General features: G+C 47.2%; 1 protein-coding gene across 2 annotated transcripts in view; it reads right to left on the bottom strand.

Annotated features, from left to right (window-relative positions):
- The window catches only part of INPP5K (inositol polyphosphate-5-phosphatase K), a 425,899-nt gene that overhangs the window by 131,941 nt on the left and 272,800 nt on the right, over positions 1–21,158 (bottom strand). The window contains exons 8-9 of one of the 2 annotated variants that reach the window (XM_086955214.1): positions 3,018–3,127; positions 1,399–1,425 (exon numbers count right to left, since the gene is read on the bottom strand). In XM_086955214.1, the coding sequence (XP_086811340.1) occupies positions 1,399–1,425; positions 3,018–3,127 (137 nt within the window). The remainder of the gene's footprint in view (positions 1–1,398; positions 1,426–3,017; positions 3,128–21,158) is intronic. The other variant, XM_086955215.1, reaches the window with a different exon arrangement.

Genomic DNA, 21,158 nt, shown 5'->3' with positions numbered 1-21,158 from the left:
AGAGTAATGCTCACACCTTCATTCCATCCACACCACGGTCCCAACATCTAACCCATACACATCATAGTTCACAAATTCATTCCACGCGCACCAGGATAAGCAGGTCTGTCCCATGCAGACACACACGACCCCGCATCGAACCCCTGAACACTTAATTTCAACATCTCTTCATTACCAATAAGGCCTATACACATAAAGGCCCAACGATAATTTTCAAGCAAACTGAGACCTCTACCTCTATATCATGCACAATGTAAACCAATCTCATGCTCCCTGAGGGTCAGCACCCTCGTCATGCAAAGTAAAGCCACAATCCTTACCAAACACAAAGTCCCTCAAAAACACCACAGGCACAGTACAATGTGAACATCTATCCCTTATGAATTAAAGTATTCCATAGCTATCCCAGTCCCACAGACAATGCCACAGACATCACACGAATCCATGCCATTAACCTCGACATCTGTTTAAAGCATTCTAAAGGCCCCACTAATGTCTTGCTCACACTTGTTCTGTACTCGATAGAGCACTGCACTCCTTGTGCTGCCCCATCACTCTCCATGTACATTCGATGCTCATGACATCTCTCATATGGTCCTTGATCCTGAGCAAACTTTTAATTCAGAACCTCAAAGCGAAGTTACCCTGTCCTATACACTGTCAGACACATGCAGCAGACCTAGCCACAAAGTAAATCAATGGATTATTCTGAGCTCTAGTGAAGAGGAAGTCTGCTCAAGGCGTGCTACAAGCTGACAGTCACTGATAAGCTGCAGCGTCTCTGCTCTCTGCCAATCACAAAACTGGAACCATATTTGGAAATCATGAGTGGATCCAATTAGATGTTTCACGCCACGTAAGTACTAAATGAAAAAGTGGAGGACGATGTTGATGCGCAATTTTTCACTAGTAAAAACGGAATGTGTTTCAAAATCTACTCGGAAGAATTTAATATTTTAATGCGCAGCATTAATGGTGCAAAACCGATGTTCTCTGTTTATATGATGTACACAAAGACAGACAATGTTAAGCCATGGGGTATTCAAAAAGAGATATACCATTCTTACTGGGGAAGTAGAACGATGGCTGGACTATTACATCATAAAGGCCATCTCTTAGTTATTGCACCACAGTGCCAGCGTAGCAAAACACAAAGGCCTGCGCCCGGTACTCTGGGGTCTTTCCCCAACCTCAGAAAAGGAGAAATACTACAGTTTTAGATTATGGAGACTATCCCACCACCCCAGTGTCTCAGCAGAGCAGAAGACGCTGCAGCTTTAGCTCTCATCATTTGCCAGGAGGTGATGAGGAATAGATGCTTCAGGAATAGGTGAGAATCATGTCATCAACTAGCATCTCTTAGATTCACATCTGATCAGGGGTCATTGCAGTTCTTACTTAAAGCCAAACATAGCCTTCTTTCCTCTGCAAATAAAGAAAAAGGTTAATACATCTCTGGTAGCAAGCCCTCAGATTTACACAGCCAACAAGCAGTGACTTGGTGATCCCCAGCACAGAGGAGAAATGCTACCCACCACCCAACTAACCCAGCACAAAGGGGTGTTAACTGTGCACCTCCTAGTCCACGTCTAGCTGTCACTAACCCAGTGTCATGTCCATCACTCTAGCAAAACACCTATCCGGCTCATTCTATCACAGTTCCACCCAACTTAAGAGGTATGTGGCCCTCACACCCTGCCGGTGCTCAATTGAGTGTTCCACAATTGACAGAGACACTGGAATCATTTTTTAAAGTTTAAAGTAGGGGTTACCACCTTATTTGAAAATATGCTTAGGATCATGTGTCACCATTTTCGGATTTCAGGCTCTAGCTTTGTTATTTAGAGTCACTCGCCAAGTCTGTAGTTTTCCTGCCTGGCTTTGCTTCTAGAGTCACACACTTAAATATCTAAATTTCTACCCAGTCTCTTACCTTCAGTCCATGCCTTACTTCACTAATTTGAGATGTCCTGTCTCTAGCTTTCTTACTCTGTGTTATGCTCCATGTATGTATCTTCCTTACCAGAGGCCATGACACTGGCTGTACCTTCTTTTATTCAGTGTCAAAAACACATCTGTGGCATCACAATCTTGGTCGTAAACTGAACTGGCCTGGCATCCTCAGTCACTGGCATTGTCATTTGATGTCACATTCTGTGACTGTAGCATTGCTCCTTGATGCCAGACCCTAACTATGAAGTCCCCTTATCTGATCTCACACCCTCATGCTCTTCCCTAACTTAGGGCTCCATTAGGATGGCGGGCGGATTGCCCCCGCCAGGCAGGCGGTAGCCACCGCCAGCCTGGTGAGGGCAATCCGCCAGCCATCCTTCCCTGTATTACCCCCGCCATATTAGAATGGCGGGGGGACCACAGCGGAGCAAAACACCGCCCGCCACTTTTCTGCCCCGGTCGCATTGCGGCAGGGGCGGAAAATGATTGATATGGTGGCGGTGTCAAGCAGACACCGCCAACCATATTATGATGGGCTGAGGGTGATGCCTTTCTGTGGCGGCGATGCCGCCACGGAAAGGCATGCGGTCTTCACTCTGGAGGGCCCCTGCGGGCCCCCAGAGTGAAGAATGGGGGGTTTTGCACATGGGGGGTATCTGTGGTACCCCCCCTTCATTTGCATTAACAAAGCGGCAGGCACCGCGCGGTGCCTGCCACTTTGTTAATAGAAATGCATTTCTAGCATTGTGGCGGGCGGTGCTGAGAGCACTGCCCGCCACAATGCTAGAAATGCAGGATGTGCCAGCCACTGTGGCGGGCACATCCTAATGCTGGCGTCGGGACCCCCGCCCTTAAGGCGGGCGGTCCTGTTGACCGATAGGTTGCCCGCCCGCCATCCTAATGGAGCCCTTAGTGTTGCACAGCTTCCTTAATTTTTGGCAAATTAGCTTCTGTGGCTTCCTTATGTTCTGTTGCACCTAATTATGTAGCTTCCTTACCTTGTGTCACATTTACACCATTGGCTTCCTTACCTTGTGTCACACCTCAGTCTGTAGATTCCTTACCTGGTGTCATACACGTCTGAGTTCAGGTCGAACTTGTAGGTGGGTTTGAACTGTAGTGGGCCCTCCAAGAAACCCCGGAGAAGCCCTTCACTCTTCTTGGCCATATTTAACTGGAGACACAAGGTATGGTTACACAACATTAGAGAGGATCGTTTTTTGTATTTGTTTACATATTGAGTAACACGTAGGAATTATTGCACCATTTTAAAGAATATTGAGGGCACAGAGGAAGGAGCCATGCTACTGCTTCCCACATATGCATAGAACAATGTCTAATGATGATAAAAGGATCATTCCGTGGCCAGCACCATCCATCAATTTCCTACACAGTCCCAGCAAAGTTGAAAACCTCATTTTGGCTAACTGATTATGGTAATCCTCATTCAATTAATATTTTATCGATTTTTGTTAAACGCAAACTTGACATGAGGGTATCAAGCGCTTAACAGAGGTAGCACAAACAGCAAGTACATGAGGTGCATATGGAATACATAAAAGAAATACAAAATACGTAGTGACAGTAGCCAAATAAGGAACACAGTAAACCGTACGATATGTGAATGATATAGATTAGAGGTAGATATGGTAGCACAGCAGCACTTTTATGAGGTGCATAAGGAGTAACCATAAAGAAATAAAATAAAATACAAATAAAATACAAAGCGACAATATATAAAAGAGGAATACAATAGGCAGAAGGATATGTGTACAATTTACCTTGGAGGTACATTTGGCGTGTTTCAGGCTGGGGGTTGTGGGTGGGGGGTGAGACGGTGATGGTGAAGGCACAGTTTCTTTCCGAAGTAGAGGTGTTCCAGGTCATGAGGGGAAAGTGAGAGAGGGGGGGGCTGGGGACGGGTGAGGGAGGTGAGAAGAGCACAGTAGTTGGTTCTGGGGGAAAGGATTAGGCATTTTTTGAAAATACGTAGTTTACGTTTTCTTCCTGAGGTGAAGGAATGAATGAGTGGAACGTAAATCCTGAGGAAGTGAATTCCAGATTCTCAAGGTATTACTGGAGAAGGAGCAGGTGGGTGCTCTTCTTTCTTACATTTGAGCAGAATCAGGAGTGGGGTATTAGAGCTTCGAAGAGGTCTGTTTAGGCTGGCTTTTTATAGTTTGTTAGTGAGGTAGATTGTTTTTTCATTATAGAGGGCTTTGTGAGTTATGCAGGCAGTTTTGAATATACATCTTACTTTGATGGGTAACCACTTGAGTCTCTTAAGTGTGCGAGTGATGTGATCCGGGTGACGCCCCCCAGAAAGTAGCCTGGCCACTGAATTGAGTGTAGCTTTCATAGGGATTAGGTGTGATTTCGGGGAGCCGGTGATCATTCAGCTTGGAGAGGACTAAGGACTGCAACAAGGTCTTTAGGTCTTCAGGGGGTTGAAAGGTTTAATTTTTTTTAAGTCTCTTCAACGAGTAGAGGGCAGTTTTAGCAGATGAATTATGCTCTTTCATGTTTATGTCAAAGGTGATCCCTAGGGATTTGACAGAGTTGGACATGGACAGTTTACAGTTTAATACAGTGAGGTTGTCAAGCAAGATACTTTTCTGTTGGATGGATGAAGAGGAGTTTGGTTTTGTTGGGGTTGAGCTTACTGTGGTTACTGGTCAAGCAAGCTTTTACTATGGAGAGAGCACTGTTTAAGTGCTGTATGTAATTGGCTGACAATCTTTATATGTACAGTTGGGTGTCATCTGCATAAAGATGGTAGGCAGCTTTGGCTTGTTTCAGGATCATTGTAAGAGGTTCCGTAGAGAGGTTAAATAAGGCAGGAGATAGGATAGATTCTTGGGGAACTCCTTGTGAGACTGGCAAAGCTGTTGAGGTGTAATTATCTAGTTTAATTAGCTGAGTGCATTGGTTCAGTTGAGAAGCAAAAGTCTGTGCCATTGATGCCTGTACATTGTGAGAGGGTATATAGGAAAATATCATGGCTGACAGTATCAAAGGCCGCTGAGAGGTCTAAGAGGAATATGAGGCAGGCCTGGCCATCATCTAGAGATCTGTGGAGGTCGCTGGGGATGTTCCGCATTGCAGTTTCAGTACTGCAGCCTTTTCTGATCCAAAATTGGAAGATGTCATGCAGGTTGTATTTTTCAATGCGGTTGTTAAGTTGTACAAACACACATTTTTCAATAGTTTTCGCGAGGAGAGGGAGTTTGGTTACAGGTCTGTAGTTGTTAAGGTCACTGTGGTCAGCTGCAGGCTTTTTGATGAGGGGCTGACTTGGCAGAGTTGGAGGGAGGCTGGCATGGAGCCACTGGATACGTTCATTATTTTAATCCATGCAGGAGAGATGATGTGCTTGAGATTTTTGACACATGTTAAGAGAAGGGGTTCGTAGAGGTGGGAAGTTGGCTTCATGCTAGCAAAAATATTGTGAGGACCTCTGATAGGCAACAAGTGCGGTGAGAAGCACCGGAGACTGCAGCCACTCAACCTGGCTGTCAGGGGCTGGGACGGACCCACCGACCCGATAGCAGTACAGAAGCTGCCTCAAGTGCTCAGGCGTCTTCCACAGCTGGCTCGCAGAAAGGATCGTGAACCAGGAGCAGAGGTCCCAGGGTCATCCCAATGGTTTCACAACAGGTCCGCTGGTACTCAAGACAGCAGGGCAATCACAGGAGTGTCGGAAGATACGACGAGGCTTCAGACGGCAGGCTAAATCAGGGATATACACTTAAAAGGGATCCCAAGACTGGGAGCCATTTAGAGGCTCAACCCTCTGGCGGCCATTCTGTTTTGCCATTTCCCTTGATTCAGAGTGAAATACACACATACAAGTTGTAGCTGGTAGCTAAAAGTTTATTCCTACAGAAAATGCTCCATCCATCAGTTAGTGCCAGATGTTAGGCCACAACTGTTCACATTGGATTCATAAACCCCTCTGATTAGTAAACATTCTACAAGAAATGGATTCGAACTCCACTGAGGTTCCTAAGGCACAGATGACCATGGATACCATAAACCTCCCTGCTAACAAAAAGGAAAACAAACCAAAAACAGGCTACAAATGCCTCAAGGAAAGCAAAGGATAACAATGGGAAACAAGAAAGGCAAATAGACGAAGGGCAAAATGCAACAATGAACAGTGTGATTATTTGGACATCAGAAAGTATTCAGCATACCTGAAAGAAAATGCAAAGGAGAATTTAAAAATCATAAATCATATCTTTTAACTTTTTTGATATTGGAAATTGACTCTATTTCCAAATCCGACCATCTTCAAAATTTACAGCCCCATTAAGCAACAGTCAACACAATCCCTCATCTCCCTTTCAATTTGCAAATCAACAACTGGCCACCAATAGTCACATCTCAATCGTTCATTGGGTTTACACATCCTTTGTGGACCTGCTCGTGGCAATTTAATGAGGCATGATCTCAATGTGATTAGAGGTACAATTCTAGGACCTTGAAATAAAAAATATCTTGTACATTCCTGAGTCTCTTGAAAGCTTTTATCTGTTCATCATTTACTTTCACCCTCCAACTATTACCAATCAAATCTCAAACTTCAGCAATCTTTCATCCTTATCCAATTTATCTAGCCACCTCTTATCTGTAATACAACCTTCAGTGATATAGGACACTTTGGCAGTGTCAACCGACCATCATTTGTCAGCAACTTCTGTCTCCTTTTCTCTCTCGAATCAGTCTAGATAAGCAATTTGCTGATTTGCTCATTGCACCAGGAGTGTACTTGACAATGATTTGCTTGTCCTGTAGTGCCACAATCCATTCACAAATTGTAGGAAAAAAAGGCATCTAATAATTTTTTCTTCAACACTTCTTACAGTGGTGTCCGATCAGAAAACACTTTGAATAAAGATTTTTATTTCCTGCCTTCCCAAAAAACAGCTAAAGACTCTTTCCTGATCATGGAATAATTATTTACTGCACAACTCAATGCTTTGGAGGCAAATGCAATTTTATACTCATTACCTTCCTATTTCTGTTATATAACAGCACCAGGTCCTTCTTCACTGGCGTCTGTGATTAAGCAACCTGATACACATGGTTTAAAATGCCGTAATTTGGAGGCATTCTATAAACAATTCTTTAAATGAAAGAGCTCGAATTCACAAATGCGGCAAGTTGAAATTGCACCCTCATTATCAGCAATTGTTGCATGGCAGTAGCTTTGCTAGCAAAATTTGGAACATCGAGCAAATCGTTTTTGTCAAACACAAAAAGGTCAGAACTTCTTCCTTTTTAGTTGGCCTTGGCAAATCATGGATGGTTCTCACCAAATCCTTTTTTGCTTTAACACCCTCATGTAATATGACATGGCCCAATTAAATTATGTCTGACTTGTTCAGATGCCTTTGGATCTCTGTGAGTTAGGCCGATAATCCGTATCCCTGTTTACTTACCTTTTCTTGTTGCTGTATCTGTCAGAAGCGCCTTGAGACCTGACGGTGATTTGGCGCGATATAAAATCCAGATAACAATAACAATAACTTGATGAACCTATAGTTACTCATATTAAGGATTAATCCATTCACATCTAGTATTTTTTTTGTTGTAAGAGAGAGGTTTCTCCGGGGGAACAGACAGGGGGGAAACGGACGGCGTCGGAGGGTGACAGATCTGTTCCTGCAGCAGCAAGCTGCACTCTGCTGCCGCGGGCGAAGACCCCGAACCAACGAGCCCCGGCGAGGGGGAAACCGGGTCCCCGGGACAGGGACCTCCACTCACAGCCACTGTTGTGTCACGTCGTCCCTCCCTCGATGTTAGTCAATCAGAATGACCGCCGTCAAATTCGGACAAAAAAAGACCTCCACTGCGGTAGACTGGACCCTGCTTGGTTCTCACAGCCGATGTTGTTCAACTGCAACCCGGCTGGGTCAAAACTCGAGGCCCCGGCTCTCCTGTTGGACTAGGCCGTAAACTTCAACTCGACACAACTCCGTCAATCAAGCCAATTAAGTTTTCGGGATTGCACCATCGGAGTGTGCATCAGTTCATCCACACGGAGGTCGGGCGTAAAAACAGGATTATCGACAGGATCATCTGGCAGGATACGGAGGTCGGCGGAGCCGGGAGCCTAAGCAGCCATCTTGTTTGCTTGCGTAGCTCCTCCTCCACATCTAGTATTTTTAATGTATTTTTGACTCAGTCAAGGTGTTGTTCAAAACCATAGTCAAACACTTTGCGGCTGATTTCGATACGTTTAGGAAGGCCTCCTAACGGCAATCCGATTGAGAAGGTGTCTTTCCGACCAAATCAGAAAGGTTTCCCACTGACCGTGTACGATGCGAGTTAGGCATTAGGAATATCCCAATCTGAACCCAATGGCATTCGGAATGACCGAGCCGTACAGAGCAGACTTTTACGTATCTACGGGCTGCATTTCCGGATGACCCATTACGATGCTGGATTTGGACAGCCTTTCTGAATCGTGCCGTCCGTCTCGGCAGTCGGAATCAGACTTCGGGGGGCTCATAGCGGGACCCCCTGCACCTGGAACCTTCCCAATCAGGCCCATGAGGGTACCCATGGGTACCCCTTACCAACCATGCACAGTGTGGCAGGTACCAGGGGGTGCCCGCCACCCAGTGCCCATTTTTCCCCAGCCACTCCTTTCTTCAATGGAAGCCTATGCATTCGGTCGGAACATAGGCTCCCATTGAGGTCAATAGGTGTCCGACCGCATCGTATCTGGACGCATCCGGATGCATCGTAATCGGTCAATTGGACTCTCCCGATCAGAGTCAGTCAGAAAACATTCTCAAACCGTTTCAGTCGGAATGATTTCCTAACCGCACCGGAATCGGGCCATAAGAAGTTGTCTTGGAAGAAGTGCACGCTGCCCATACCATCAAGTAAGTTAGAGATAATTCTATGAAACATGAATGCTATAGAGCAATAACAAAAAGGCATACAGTAAAAACTTTGCAAGGTCTAATGAAAGATGTCAAGTAATTAGATTCTTTACCCAACAACATTTTTTTGAGGTGAGGGAAAGTGTTGTGAAATATTTCATCAAAAATCGCACAAAGAGGAAGGAAAGGAGAGGTCCAGTACCCAAGCTCCCAAGGCTAACGTTATAATCACTGGAGGGTGACTGTTCCTCAAAGGTAGAGAAAGCGGGCCTATTTGGTTGCTAGAAGGACTAGTGAAAGAGGCTCTCTCACAGAAACGGTTGGATGGGAAATTCTCAGGCGAGGGAATTTCTCCTTTTGGAAAAAGTGCCCTCACACACCCAGGCGGGTGTCATGCTTCAACATCGGGCGTTGCTCCATGTGGGGGTGGCGCTGCAGTCCCCCACGAGCCTCGCGAGAGGGCTCTTTATGGGAGATCTTTTTATGGAGAAACACTGCAGTGGTGAGTGCTGGTGTGTGACGAAAGTGATTAAAAATACTGCACTATTACCCTAAAAAACTTTATTCTGGGGTCCATGTAGTATGGTTAAAAAAGCGACAAGCGAAGACCCCTTGATCTAGTTATAAGAGGAGTGAGTATTTTTCTTCTGCCTTGTTTAAGTGATAGTGGTAGAGGAAGGTGGATCAATTTCGGATTACATGTTTCACGCCTCAAGATGGTCCCTAATGGATCCTTTGGCATTTTATCAGGACCCTACAATATGTGAAAAGAGTGAAGAATAGGGGTCTGAAACGACGACACTCCTATGGTACCTATATTCAGTTATGGTCGGGCGATACTGCACCCGTAGGGGAACGACTACTTTGGGTTCCTAAATTCAACCTAAAAAGAGAAACAAAGAAAAAGAGAAAGCAACACTAATCCTTTAACAAGAAGGTCATCGCATTGACTGGTATCATACACATTAATGCCCAGATGCATCAACCGTTTTAGGAAGTGCAAACGGTGCGATTCGCATAAATCGGCCTTTTGCACTTCCTAAATTGGTTACTGAGATGCATCAAGCATTTTTTGGAAATCGCTTTTTTTGCGAGTTCCAAAAAAATGCGATTGCTGTTAAGGAATCGCACATTTGCGATTCCTTAACAGCAATGCATCATCCCCAAAACATTTGCGATTTCCAAAATTGCAAATGCAAATTACCACGAAGTTGAACTTCGTGGTAATTTGCAAAAATGTGTAAAAACGCATGAAAATGCATTTTTTAAACGTGTACGTTACAGGCACACATGTCCTTAGGACATGTGTGTATGTAACTCACATGTAAAAGTGCATTTCATGAGTGCAGGGGGGGGTCCTTTGGACCCCCCTCTCCACCCTTGAAAGGCTTTGATGCATTCCGATTCGAAATTGCGAATTCGCAATTCCCATTCATTCCTATGGGCATTTCAGCCCATAGGAATGAATGGGAATATCGGATTCGCTATTTGGAAATCGCAATTTTATTGGAATTCGGTAAAAAATGCGATTTTTACCGAATCCCAAAAAAATAGCGAAATTAATGATGCATTGCCATTTGCGAATCCTTAATTGCGATTCCTTATTTTTCGCAATTAAGGAATCGCAAATGACAACGTTGATGCATCTAGGGGCAAGCCCGTTGACTCGAATACTACATTTGTGTCAGAATGAGTATTCTATCAAGATGTGTTTAATAACTCTTAGCATACGGGCATATGGGTTTCTTAAAAGGAGAGGCATGCTGGCACATTCATACTTCACTCGTCGAGAACCGGCTAATGCAGTGGCCACACTCACTGCACATCTGTGCCCTTAGTTATATCGTTTGCAGTGATTACTAATGGCATCTCAACACATAAGAGATGTCTAGAAGAGATTGCCATAGTCAGCATGCTGGCGTGCACATACTTGGTCATCTGTGTCCCCAATCATAGGTGAGAGAAACTCTGTAAAGGCACAACAACACAATGCCGGTAACATCTAAAAGGTGGCGTGGGAGCCGTGATTGCTGGTGCGGTTCATTAAAAGCCAAACTTTCTGTAAATATTCCGATAAAAAGGTACTCCGGTGTGTGAGTAACAGCGCAGTTCAGAATAGTGTGACATGCAAACACTTAGACATACAACATATACATCCTACCCCAACGAGTAGTAAAGGGTGGCCTCATCGGCGTAGAGCGTGGTATGAAGGGGAGTACTTTTGGGTGATATGGTAAATATGACCACTCAGTGGTTGTGGTAAAAGCATACCTCTCTCGTGGTGGATGTAGGATGGAAATATTCACAAAAGCCTCTCCGGATTTGCAGTGTATTACCTGCCATCTGCTGCTCGAATGCCGGTGGGAGGCAGTAACCCTGCTTCCGTATTTGAACTGCCCGCATGCCACTTAGAGGATCCGAGTGACGTGGAGGCATGGAGCGTAACCCAACATTCGCTTCAGAACATAATTGCAGCCATATTGGGTGTTCAGGAGAAACTAAGCCGGATAGGTGAAGTCGGGCAATAGGTGTCACAGTGTTTGGTGATCGTGGAGCGTGATCTAATCTATGCGAGTGGCCGCAATAGCGGCCATATTCAAGATTTGAAGACCTGTAGGGTAACTGGTTCTAGTGCCAAATTATAGGAAAGGCTGGAGCGTAACACTTGGTATGCATGTGGTCTCACTGGCTGCCATATTAAGGGTATTCAAACCTAGAAGACAGGTAGTAAAAGTATCAGACAGTCAACCTATTGTGGTGGTGAGTCTATGACATAAATACATGCTGAAACTCCTGATATGTTTTAAAGTGAGTATCACCACTCCGGGCCGGGGATATGTACTGATGGCTAATATACAGAGAATCATGGATAATTCTGAGAGAATCTCTAAAGGGGCTGAAAACGGTGGTGGATGTTTTTATCATACAGACCGCAGTGGGCCCCCACGTATAAGAGGTGTCAAAGAGCGGGGTCATCTGTCAGCTTATTCTGTAAAAGGTGGTTAAGATTCCTGATGACAGGGGTAAAAGCCTGAGCTAGACAATATGATCAGTTGATGAATCCCGCCCAGGGGATATTCTCATCCAGGCCTCTGGTGTCGGACCATAAACGGAACACCCAGGGTTGTTCTTGTGTAAAAAGGGTTCTGGCTGACCAATTGGGATTTGACTCGATAATGGTCCAACGTAGGCTATCCGGTGAGTGGTGGGTCTTTAAGAAAAGACTGAGCATTCTGGTATTCGTCTTTTTGCATCGGATAGTGCTCCTATATTCACTGATCCGTACCTTGATAGGTCAAGTGGCCATGCCCACGTAATGAAGATTGCAAGGGCACTTGATCAGGTACACACAATTTCTAGTGTTGCAATTGGTATTTCTCTTTTGATTTCATGTCCTCTGCAGTGCCAGATCTAAATGTTTGGTTGCTGTAGTCAAGTGGCACATGGTACAAGACCCACAGGGGAAATGTCCCTCTGCCGGGGGAGTGCCCAGAGGGTCCGCTGCTTCGTCTGTTGGGGTCGCGGGCGAGTGTGTATCAGCAGATTCCTCATATTCTGGGTGCGTTTAAATGCAAACAGGGGAGTGGGTCCAGGGGAGAAGTTGCCCGCTTTCAATACACCCCAATGTTTCTTTATCACCTTTTGTATTCTGTTAAAACTGGGGTTGAATGTGGTGACACATGTTAGAGTAGCTGTTGGTTTCTTGACCCTGAAGGCTGTCTCTGTGATTGTTCCTGGCCCTTTTGTATGCTAGGGGTATCATTTTTTGCGGGTAATGTTGCTCCGCAAGGTTAGATGTAAGGGTAGTTGCTTGATTCGCATACTCGGCCACAGTATTGCAGTTCCTACAGACATGAAGGAACTGTCCCTGAGTACGTTGGGGTGGTGGCTTTCGTACAATAGGAGACTGTTACTCTCAGTGGGTTTTCTGTAGTTGGTGGTAAGTATTACCCCATTTTGGATAGAGATCGATAGGTCGATAAAGGGGATGCTGCTGTCTGATTTAGTGCTAGTGAATTTCAGGAATGGGTCAAGAGTATTGACCCAGTCGCAGAAAGCTTCACACCTCTTTGTGTCACCCCTCCAAAAGATCCGAATGTCATCGATGTAGCGACGCCACACTAGTAAATTTTCTTGGAAAGTGTTGCTCTCATGTAAGAAGAATTTCCTCTAGAAGGCATCCATATAAAGGCAACCCAGACTACGAGCGAAGGTGCATCTCATGCTGGTACCTTGTACCTGGTGGTAAAGATGGGTCTGGAAGGTGAAGAGGTTCTCTTTAAGGGATATGGCTGCACACTCTAAGATGAGAAGTCAGCTGTCAGTTTTATCCAGAGTTGTCTCTAGGACCTTAAGGGTGGCATCCTGGAAGATGTTCGTATATAACGCTTCCACGTCCAAGGTAACATGGAGACTAATTCTGTCAGGATTCGGGAAGGTCTCTATCAGATTCAAGATTTTGGTTGTGTCTCTGAGGTAAGTAGGGTTTTTTATCACAATAGGTCCTGAGGAAGAAGTTGCAGAATTTGCTCAGTGGTATGAGGAGGGATTCGATAGCTGAAACTATTGGCCATCTTGGCAGAGGGTTGACTCCTTGGTGAATTTTAGGGAGGGTGTAGTAGTACGGGATCCGTGGTTGATCATTAATCAGGAACTCCGCTTCATGTGAAGTAATCCACCCCGCTGTCTCTGCTTCTGATACCAGGCTCCTGATCTTCATTGTGAGGCATCCAGTCAGGTCGTCCTCGATAGGGAGATAGTAGCAAGTGTTCATAAGTTGTTTCTGTCATTCTTCATTGTATGTGCTCGTGTCCTGGATGCCAATAGCACCGCCTTTATCGCTGGTTTTATCACGATGGTAACGTCTCCAGCGAGTCCTTGGAGCCGATCCTTTCCTGTGTGGACAGGTTGTTGAATGGTCCTTCACTGGTAATAGTGGAGACATCTTTTATAATGGTCTGTTCGAAAGTTAGAATCTTGTGAGGAGTCATTGCCGCGGGTGGCCTAGACTGTGACTTGGTCCGTAGACCAGTGCCCTCTTCAGGAGTCTCGAGTTTATTCTGAAAAAAGGCCCGGAGCCTTATCTTTCGAAAGAATTGATGAAGTTCTCGCCAACCGAACGAGAAGCAACGCCCGATGATGAAGCATGACACCCGCATGGGGGTGTGAGGGCACATTTTCCAAAAGGAGGAATTCCCCGCCTGAGAATTTTCCATCCATCTGTTTCTGTGAGAGAGTCTCTTTCACTAGTCCTTCTAGCGACTGAATAGGCCTGCTTTCTTAACCTTTGAGGAACAATCACCCTCCAGTGAAATATTTCATACCACCAAGGTAACTAACCATCTCTGTTTGGCTTTCTTTAGCAAACACAAGGAGATGATGGACGGAGCGCTGAAACTTTTCAGACACTCACCCCCAGTCACAGATTTGGGTTAAATCCATCATCATTCTTTAGCTCACTTTGCCGCCTCAGTTCAGACCAGGCTATATGCAAATCAGTCTTGACCCTGTGCCTCATGGGAACAGTTCAGCTAAAACTGCCAGGCCAGGTCTTCCCTGAGCCGGAAACAAGCATCCTGGGACCGGTTTCGAGGTAACGCCCCTCATGAGGCAGGCTAGCGTAAATCCAGTGGCAAAGTGAACAAGGACCCACGTCTGGGAATACCCTGCTAACTTATGGCAAACAAACCAAATACAAGGAGATGATGGATGGAGTGCTGAAACGTTTCACACACTTGCCCCCAGTCACAGATCTGGGTTCAATCCATCATCATTCTTTAGCTCACTTCCCCACCCCAGTTGAGACCAGGCTAGATGCAAATTAACGTTGGCCATGTGCCTCATGGGAACGGTCCAGCCCGACCTGCCAAGCCAGGTCTTTCCTGAACTGGAAACAAGAATCATGGGCCTGGTTTCTCTTGACCCTGTGCCTCATGGGAACAGTTCAGCCCAAACTGCCAAGCCAGGCCTTTCCTGAACCGGAAACCAGCATAATGGGACCAGTTTCGGGGTAACACCTCATCAGCCAGGCTAGCTTCAATCCAGTGGCACAGTGAGCAAGGGACCCACGTATGGGCATACCCTGCCAATTTAGGGAGAACAAATCAAACACAGGGAGATGATGGACGGAGCGCTGAAACATTTTCAGACACTCACCCCCAGTCACAGATCTGGGTTGAATCTATCATCATTCTATAGCTCACTTCGCCACCTAAGTTCAGACCCGGCTTTATGCAAATCAGTCTTGACCCTGTGCCTCGTGGGAAAAGTCCAGCCCGAACTGTCAAGCCAGGTCTTCCCTGAACCGGAAACAAGCATCCAGGGACCGGTTTAGGGATAACACCCCTTATCAGCCAGGCTAGCACCAATCCAGTGGCAGTTCAGACTGGACTGTTCCTATGGTGCATAGTGTCAAGACGGATTTGCATATAGCTGGGTCTGAACTGGGGTGGTGAAGTGAGCTAAAGAACGATGATGGATTCAACCCAGATCTGTGACTGGGGGTGAGTGACTGAAAAGTTTTGACGCTCCGTCCATCCTCTCCTTGCGTTTTCCTTGGCTTTCTTTAGGCCATCTTTGTTTTTTGGCAATCTGTTCCTTGATGTTGAGATTTCTTTCTGGGGTGAATAGAAGTGACTTGACGGACAAGTTACTTACCTTCAGTAACGCCTTATCCGGTAGAAACATGATCTAGCCTTTGAACTTCCAGGTGTCAGGCTGGATCTGGAAGAATTGTCTTAGCAGTACCCCTGCGCGCTGGCAGGTGGCGTTGGTCGACCCCAAGTGATGTCATCGGCGTCGTGTTTGTTGTCACCGTGACGTTCCCATCGTAAAAAAAATGCCAAGCCGGCACGCTGACGTCAGTACTTTTCATGACTTTCGAGGCCAGAAGCACAAAGCCATGAAGTAACTCACTGTGGTGTGTTAAAAAACGAACAGCTAGGACCCTGAAGGGGAAAAGCACTGATACTAAAACCAATTCCACAATGAAGGGAGGATGGGTGTGTCGGTATGGAAGCTGCCGCTAGATCATGTCTCTACCAGATAAGGCGTTACAGAAGGTAAGTAACTTGTCCATCTGATAGAAACATCTAGCCTCAGATTCCTTACCTTTTAACAGATACCCAAGCAATACCATCCCTCAAGGTAGAACAATAACGCTCTTTTTGGCTCCAGAAGATGGAGACGCTCCACTTCCTTGGAAGGGTGTGGGATTGCATAGAGAGTGGGTAGAGTAACAGACTGCGTTATGTGAAACAGTGTTACCACCTTAGGCAGAAAAGATGCCGTTGTGCACTTTGTCCGGAAAGATCGTCAAGTAAGGAGGCAGTGAAGACAGGGCCTGTCAGAGGTTATTGCCACCAAAAAAGCTGTTTTGATGGTGAGCACCGCAAAGGTCAGTTGTGCAGCAGCTCAAACGGTGGTCCCATCACAAAGGTGAGAACACCATTAAGGTCCCATTGTGGCATAATAAAAGGTGAAGGAGAAAACACGTGGGTTAACTCCTTTACGAATCTCTACACCAGAGGTGATTTGAAAAGAGAAGGCTGATCAGGCAGTCGAAGAAAAGAGGAAACGGCCGAAAGATAGCCCTTCAGTGTGCCCGAGCCTTGCTGGGCCAAGGAAATTATAAACAGAAGGACTTCAGATAAAGGAGCAGACGGGGGGTGAATAGACCAGTGTGTACAATATTTACAAAATTTGTTCCATCTGCAGGAGTATACCGATTTTGTGGAGATACGCCTGGCTGCCAAAATAACCCGACTGATTTCGGGAGGGAGTATGAAAGCTTTCAATCATCTCCGCTCAATCTCCATGCAAGGAGGCGGAGAGTGGACAGGCTCGGCGGAGAATCCTCCCCTGCTGCTGCAACAAAAGTTTCTCCCGAAGGAGGATCGATGTTCATGTCTAGAAGCTTGAGATACCAAAACTCTACATGCCCAATCTAGAACTACAAGAATGACTTGTGTCTGGTCACTCCTGATCTCCTTGAGCACTCTGGTCACAAGTGGTATGGGCGGAAAGGCATATAGGAGGCCTAAGCTCCACTCGTGGAGAAAAGCGTAGCCGAGCGAGAGCCGCCTTGGAAACTCCAGCGCGCAAAACTACTGACGTCTGTTTTCTGCGGATCTAACTAAGGCTTTCCCCACTGCTGAAAGAGACCATGTGCCACCTCCTGATGGAGACGCCGCAAGGTACCTTCGGCTGAGACCGTACGCCCTGGTGTTCAGAGAACCAGCCAGGTGTTGAAACACCAGGGAAATGCCCTGTTATTCCTGTCAAGTCCAGAGACGCAGGACCTCTTGACAAAGAGTCCATGACCCCACCACACCCAGTATGTTGCAGTACCAAATGGCGGTAGTGTTATCCATGAACACCTGTAAGAGCCTTCCCTTTATTGACGGCAAAAAGGGTTTCTGTGCCAGCCGGATAGCCCGAAGCTCCAACAGATTGATATGGCGTTTGGCTTCCGCTGGAGTCCAGAGTCCTCAGATCTCCACTTCTCTCAGATGGTCATTTCATCCCAGAAGAGATGCATCCGTCACTACAGTGAGATCTAGGTGGGGAAGGTGGTGGGGTCTGCCCTCGAACCATGTTAGCCACCACTGCTGGTCTCTCGCAGTGCCCTGTGAAATCTGAACCAGTTCAGTAAGATTTCCTCAATGCTGTGCCCACTGGAACTTCAGGTCCCACTGCAGAGCCTGCATGTGCCACCGTGCATGGGTCACTAGCAGGATGCAGGAGGCCATGAGTCCCAACAGCCTCAGAGTCACTCACCGAAATCTAGGATAGAGGCTGAAACATTGCTATCAGAGCCTGAATAGCGTGGACTCGCCGTTCGGGAGGATAGGTTGAAACTGCACCATGTCCAGAACCGCTCCGATGAAAGGGAGCATCTGAGAGGGTCAGGTGTGACTTCGGCACATTGATAGTGAACCCCAACGAATGCAGGAGGTTCGCTGTAGTCTGGAGGTGGGAGACAACTCTTTGGGGCGAGCCAGCCTTCAACAACCAGTCATCGAAATAGGGGAAGACTAGAGCCCCTGATGTCAGCAGCTGGGCAGCGACCACCATCATTACCTTTGGGAACACCCAAGGAGCACTGCTGAGACCGAAGTGGAGCAGTGCAAATTGAAAGTGCTTGTGGGCCACTGTAAACTGCAGGTATCGACGATGGGCAGGCAGGACAGGGATATAAAAATAGGCGTCTTTCCTGGGTCCAAGGCAAACAGGACCTGAGCTAGGGTGCGCATCTTGAACTTCTCATTATTGAGGAAGTAGTTGAAGGCTTTGAGATCTAGGATAGGTCGAAGAAGTCCGTCATTTTTTGGGAATAGAAAGTAGCAGGAATAGCAACCACAGCCCGCTTCTGGCCTGGGAACCCTCTCTAAAGCTCCCTTGGCCAAGAGAGTCTGGACTTCCTCGCAGAGTAGGGCAAGGTGATCCTACGTCAGCCAATCGTATACTGGAGGCATGGATGGAGGGGTAGTCTTAAAGGGAAGGGAATAACCCCTTCGGACTATTTGCAACACCCACTTGTCCGATGTGATATCCTGCCAGTGGTGGAGATGATGGTGTACTCTGCTACCAACTGGCTGTAGATGATCTTTGAGGATGAAACTTGGAAGGTTTTGTGATGGAGGAGGTCCGTTTTGGCTTGGCTCGACCTCTGGCCTCCCGACGCACAGGGTCGGGGTGAAATATTTCCACGGCCCCGCAGAGTCTGCTGAGCTTGCGGGCCCTCTGGCTGGAAAAGGGTCGGACTGGTTGATAGCCCCTTCTGTAGCCACGAAAGGAGAAAAAAGTTGATGCCGACAGAGGCGCTGTGGTGAGGCCCACGGACTAGGCCGTGGTCCGTGAGTACTTGAAGTGCTCAAGGGTGGCATCTGCCTTGTCTCCGAAGAGACAGGAGTGATCGAAGGGCATGCCCATGAGCTTAGTGTGGTACAAAAGGGGGTGGTGATGGACGGAGCATCTGAATCAATCAAACACTCACACCCAGTCAAAAGATCTGGGTTTAATCCATCACCGTTCTTTAGCCCACTCTGCCACCCCAGTTCAGACAAGGCTATATGCAAATCAGTCCGACCCTGTGCCTCATGGGAACAGTCCAGCCCGAACTGCCAAGCCATGTCTTCCCTGGACCGGAAACAAGCTTCCGAGGACCGGTTTCTGGCATTCCAGCCGTCTTCAGCCCGGCTTGCTTGAATCCAGTGGCAAAGTGAGCAAGGGACTCACGTCTGAGAATACCCTGCCACACTTAGGGCGGCCAAAAGCGGTACAAAAAGGGGGTGGTGTTGGACGGAGCATCTGGATTCAAGCAAGCCGGGCTGAAGACGGCTGGAATGCCAGAAACCGGTCCTCGGAAGCTTGTTTCCGGTCCAGGGAAGACATGACTTGGCAGTTCGGGCTGGACTGTTCCCATGAGGCACAGGGTCAGACTGATTTGCATATAGCCATGTCTGAACTGGGGTGGCAGAGTGAGCTAAAGAACGGTGATGGATTAAACCCAGATCTTTTGACTGGGTGTGAGTGTTTGATTGATTCAGATTCTCCGTCCATCACCACCCCCTTTTGTACCGCTTTTGGCCGCCATAAGTTGGCAGGGTATGCTCAGACGTGAGTCCCTTGCTCACTTTGCCACTGGATTCAAGCAAGCCGGGCTGAAGACGGCTGGAATGCCAGAAACCGGTCCTCTGAAGCTTGTTTCCGGTCCAGGGAAAACATGGCTTGGCAGTTCGGGCTGGACTGTTCCCATGAGGCACAAGGTCAGACTGATTTGCATATAGCTATGTCTGAACTGGGGTGGCAGAGTGGGCTAAAGAACGGTGATGGATTAAACCCAGATCTTTTGACTGGGTGTGAGTGTTTGATTGATTCAGATGCTCCGTCCATCACCACCCCCTTTTGGAGTAGCAATGTAGGCACGGAGAGGGCGGGACTGTTTAGGAAGCCAAGTGAGGTTCCAGAGCGACTGGCAGGCCACCGCTCTTTCTAAGTGTACTCAGTGCTTTTCACTGTCTCGTACCACCTACTCAAAATGTAGCATAAAGGACCAGCCCAGTAATACTCCTGGAGGTTGGGACAGACAATCTCTCCCCGATTTTCTGGGAGCATAAGAAGCGCAGCAGAGATACAGGGGTGCTTCGTTTTCCATAAGAAGCAGCTATGGTCTCTTTGTAATTGTCTGATGTCTTCAGAGGGAATGGGGTGGGCAAAGAATGATATAGGTAAAGTAACTGGGGAAGAATATTAATTTTTAAAACATTAATGCAGCCTAACCAGGAAATAAGAAGTGGTCTCTTCCGCCGGAGATTCTCAAGACTTGCCTTACGGTAGCATGGCCAATTAGCCCACGTCCAGGTGGCTAAAGAGTTTGTGATGGTGAGACCTAGGTACTGTATGGGGTGAAATGTCTCCACGGCCCCGCAGAGTCTGCTGAGCTTGCGGGCCCTGGCTGGAAAAGGGTTGGAGTGGTTGATAGCCCCTTCTGTAGTCAAAAAGTTGATGCCGGCAGAGAGGCTGTGGTGAGGCCCACGGACCAGGCCGTGGTCCGCGAGTACTTGAAGTGCTCAAGGGTGGCATCTGCCTTGTCTCCGAAGAGACAGGAGTGATCGAAGGGCATGCCCATGAGCTTAGTGTGGACATTCCCTGAGAAGCCAGACATTCTCAACCAGGCGTGGTGAAGGACAGCCACCGTTGTAGCAATTGCTCTGCCCAGCAAGTCTGTTGTGTCCAAGCCACATCTGATGGAGAACTTTGCTGTGTCTCTCCAGTCAGAAATAACTTGGGAGAGTAGAGCTTGGTCCTCCTTCGAGACCCTGGGCAGCACCTGCGCAACTGTGTTTCCATATAGAATGGGAATAAATGCCCCAAAAGGATGCAATATTCACCGACCACAATGCAAGACTGGTGGAAGAAAACATTCTCCAGTCTCTCCTAGATTCCCTGTCCGGAGCTACGGAAGGGAACGTGCCACAGGAAGTGGAAGCTTGGACTACCAAGCTTTTGTGGGGTGCGGTGGCGAGGGAAAGTGGGTCGCCCAGTGTAGGGTGATGGCGTGGGTACTCGTCCTTTTCACAGGGGCCCCTCGGCTGGGTTTGGACCAGGTACCCAGGAGAACGTTCATCAATGCATTTTTAAAAGGCAGCAAGGGTTCTGAGCTGTAGACGCAGCCCTTTGCACCACCATGGAAAATGATACCCCCTCCTCGGTAGCCAGGGTAGTTGGAGAGAGCATGCCAGAGTCTGGGGGATGTCCAAACCACTGGCATCATCCAATTCCTCATACCAGTCCATCTCTTGTGAC

The sequence above is a fragment of the Lissotriton vulgaris genome, chromosome 2_1 (assembly GCF_964263255.1).
Source record: "Lissotriton vulgaris chromosome 2_1, aLisVul1.2, whole genome shotgun sequence".
Taxonomy (NCBI): Eukaryota; Metazoa; Chordata; class Amphibia; order Caudata; family Salamandridae; genus Lissotriton; species Lissotriton vulgaris.
This window is presented reverse-complemented; position numbering and strand designations above follow the sequence as displayed.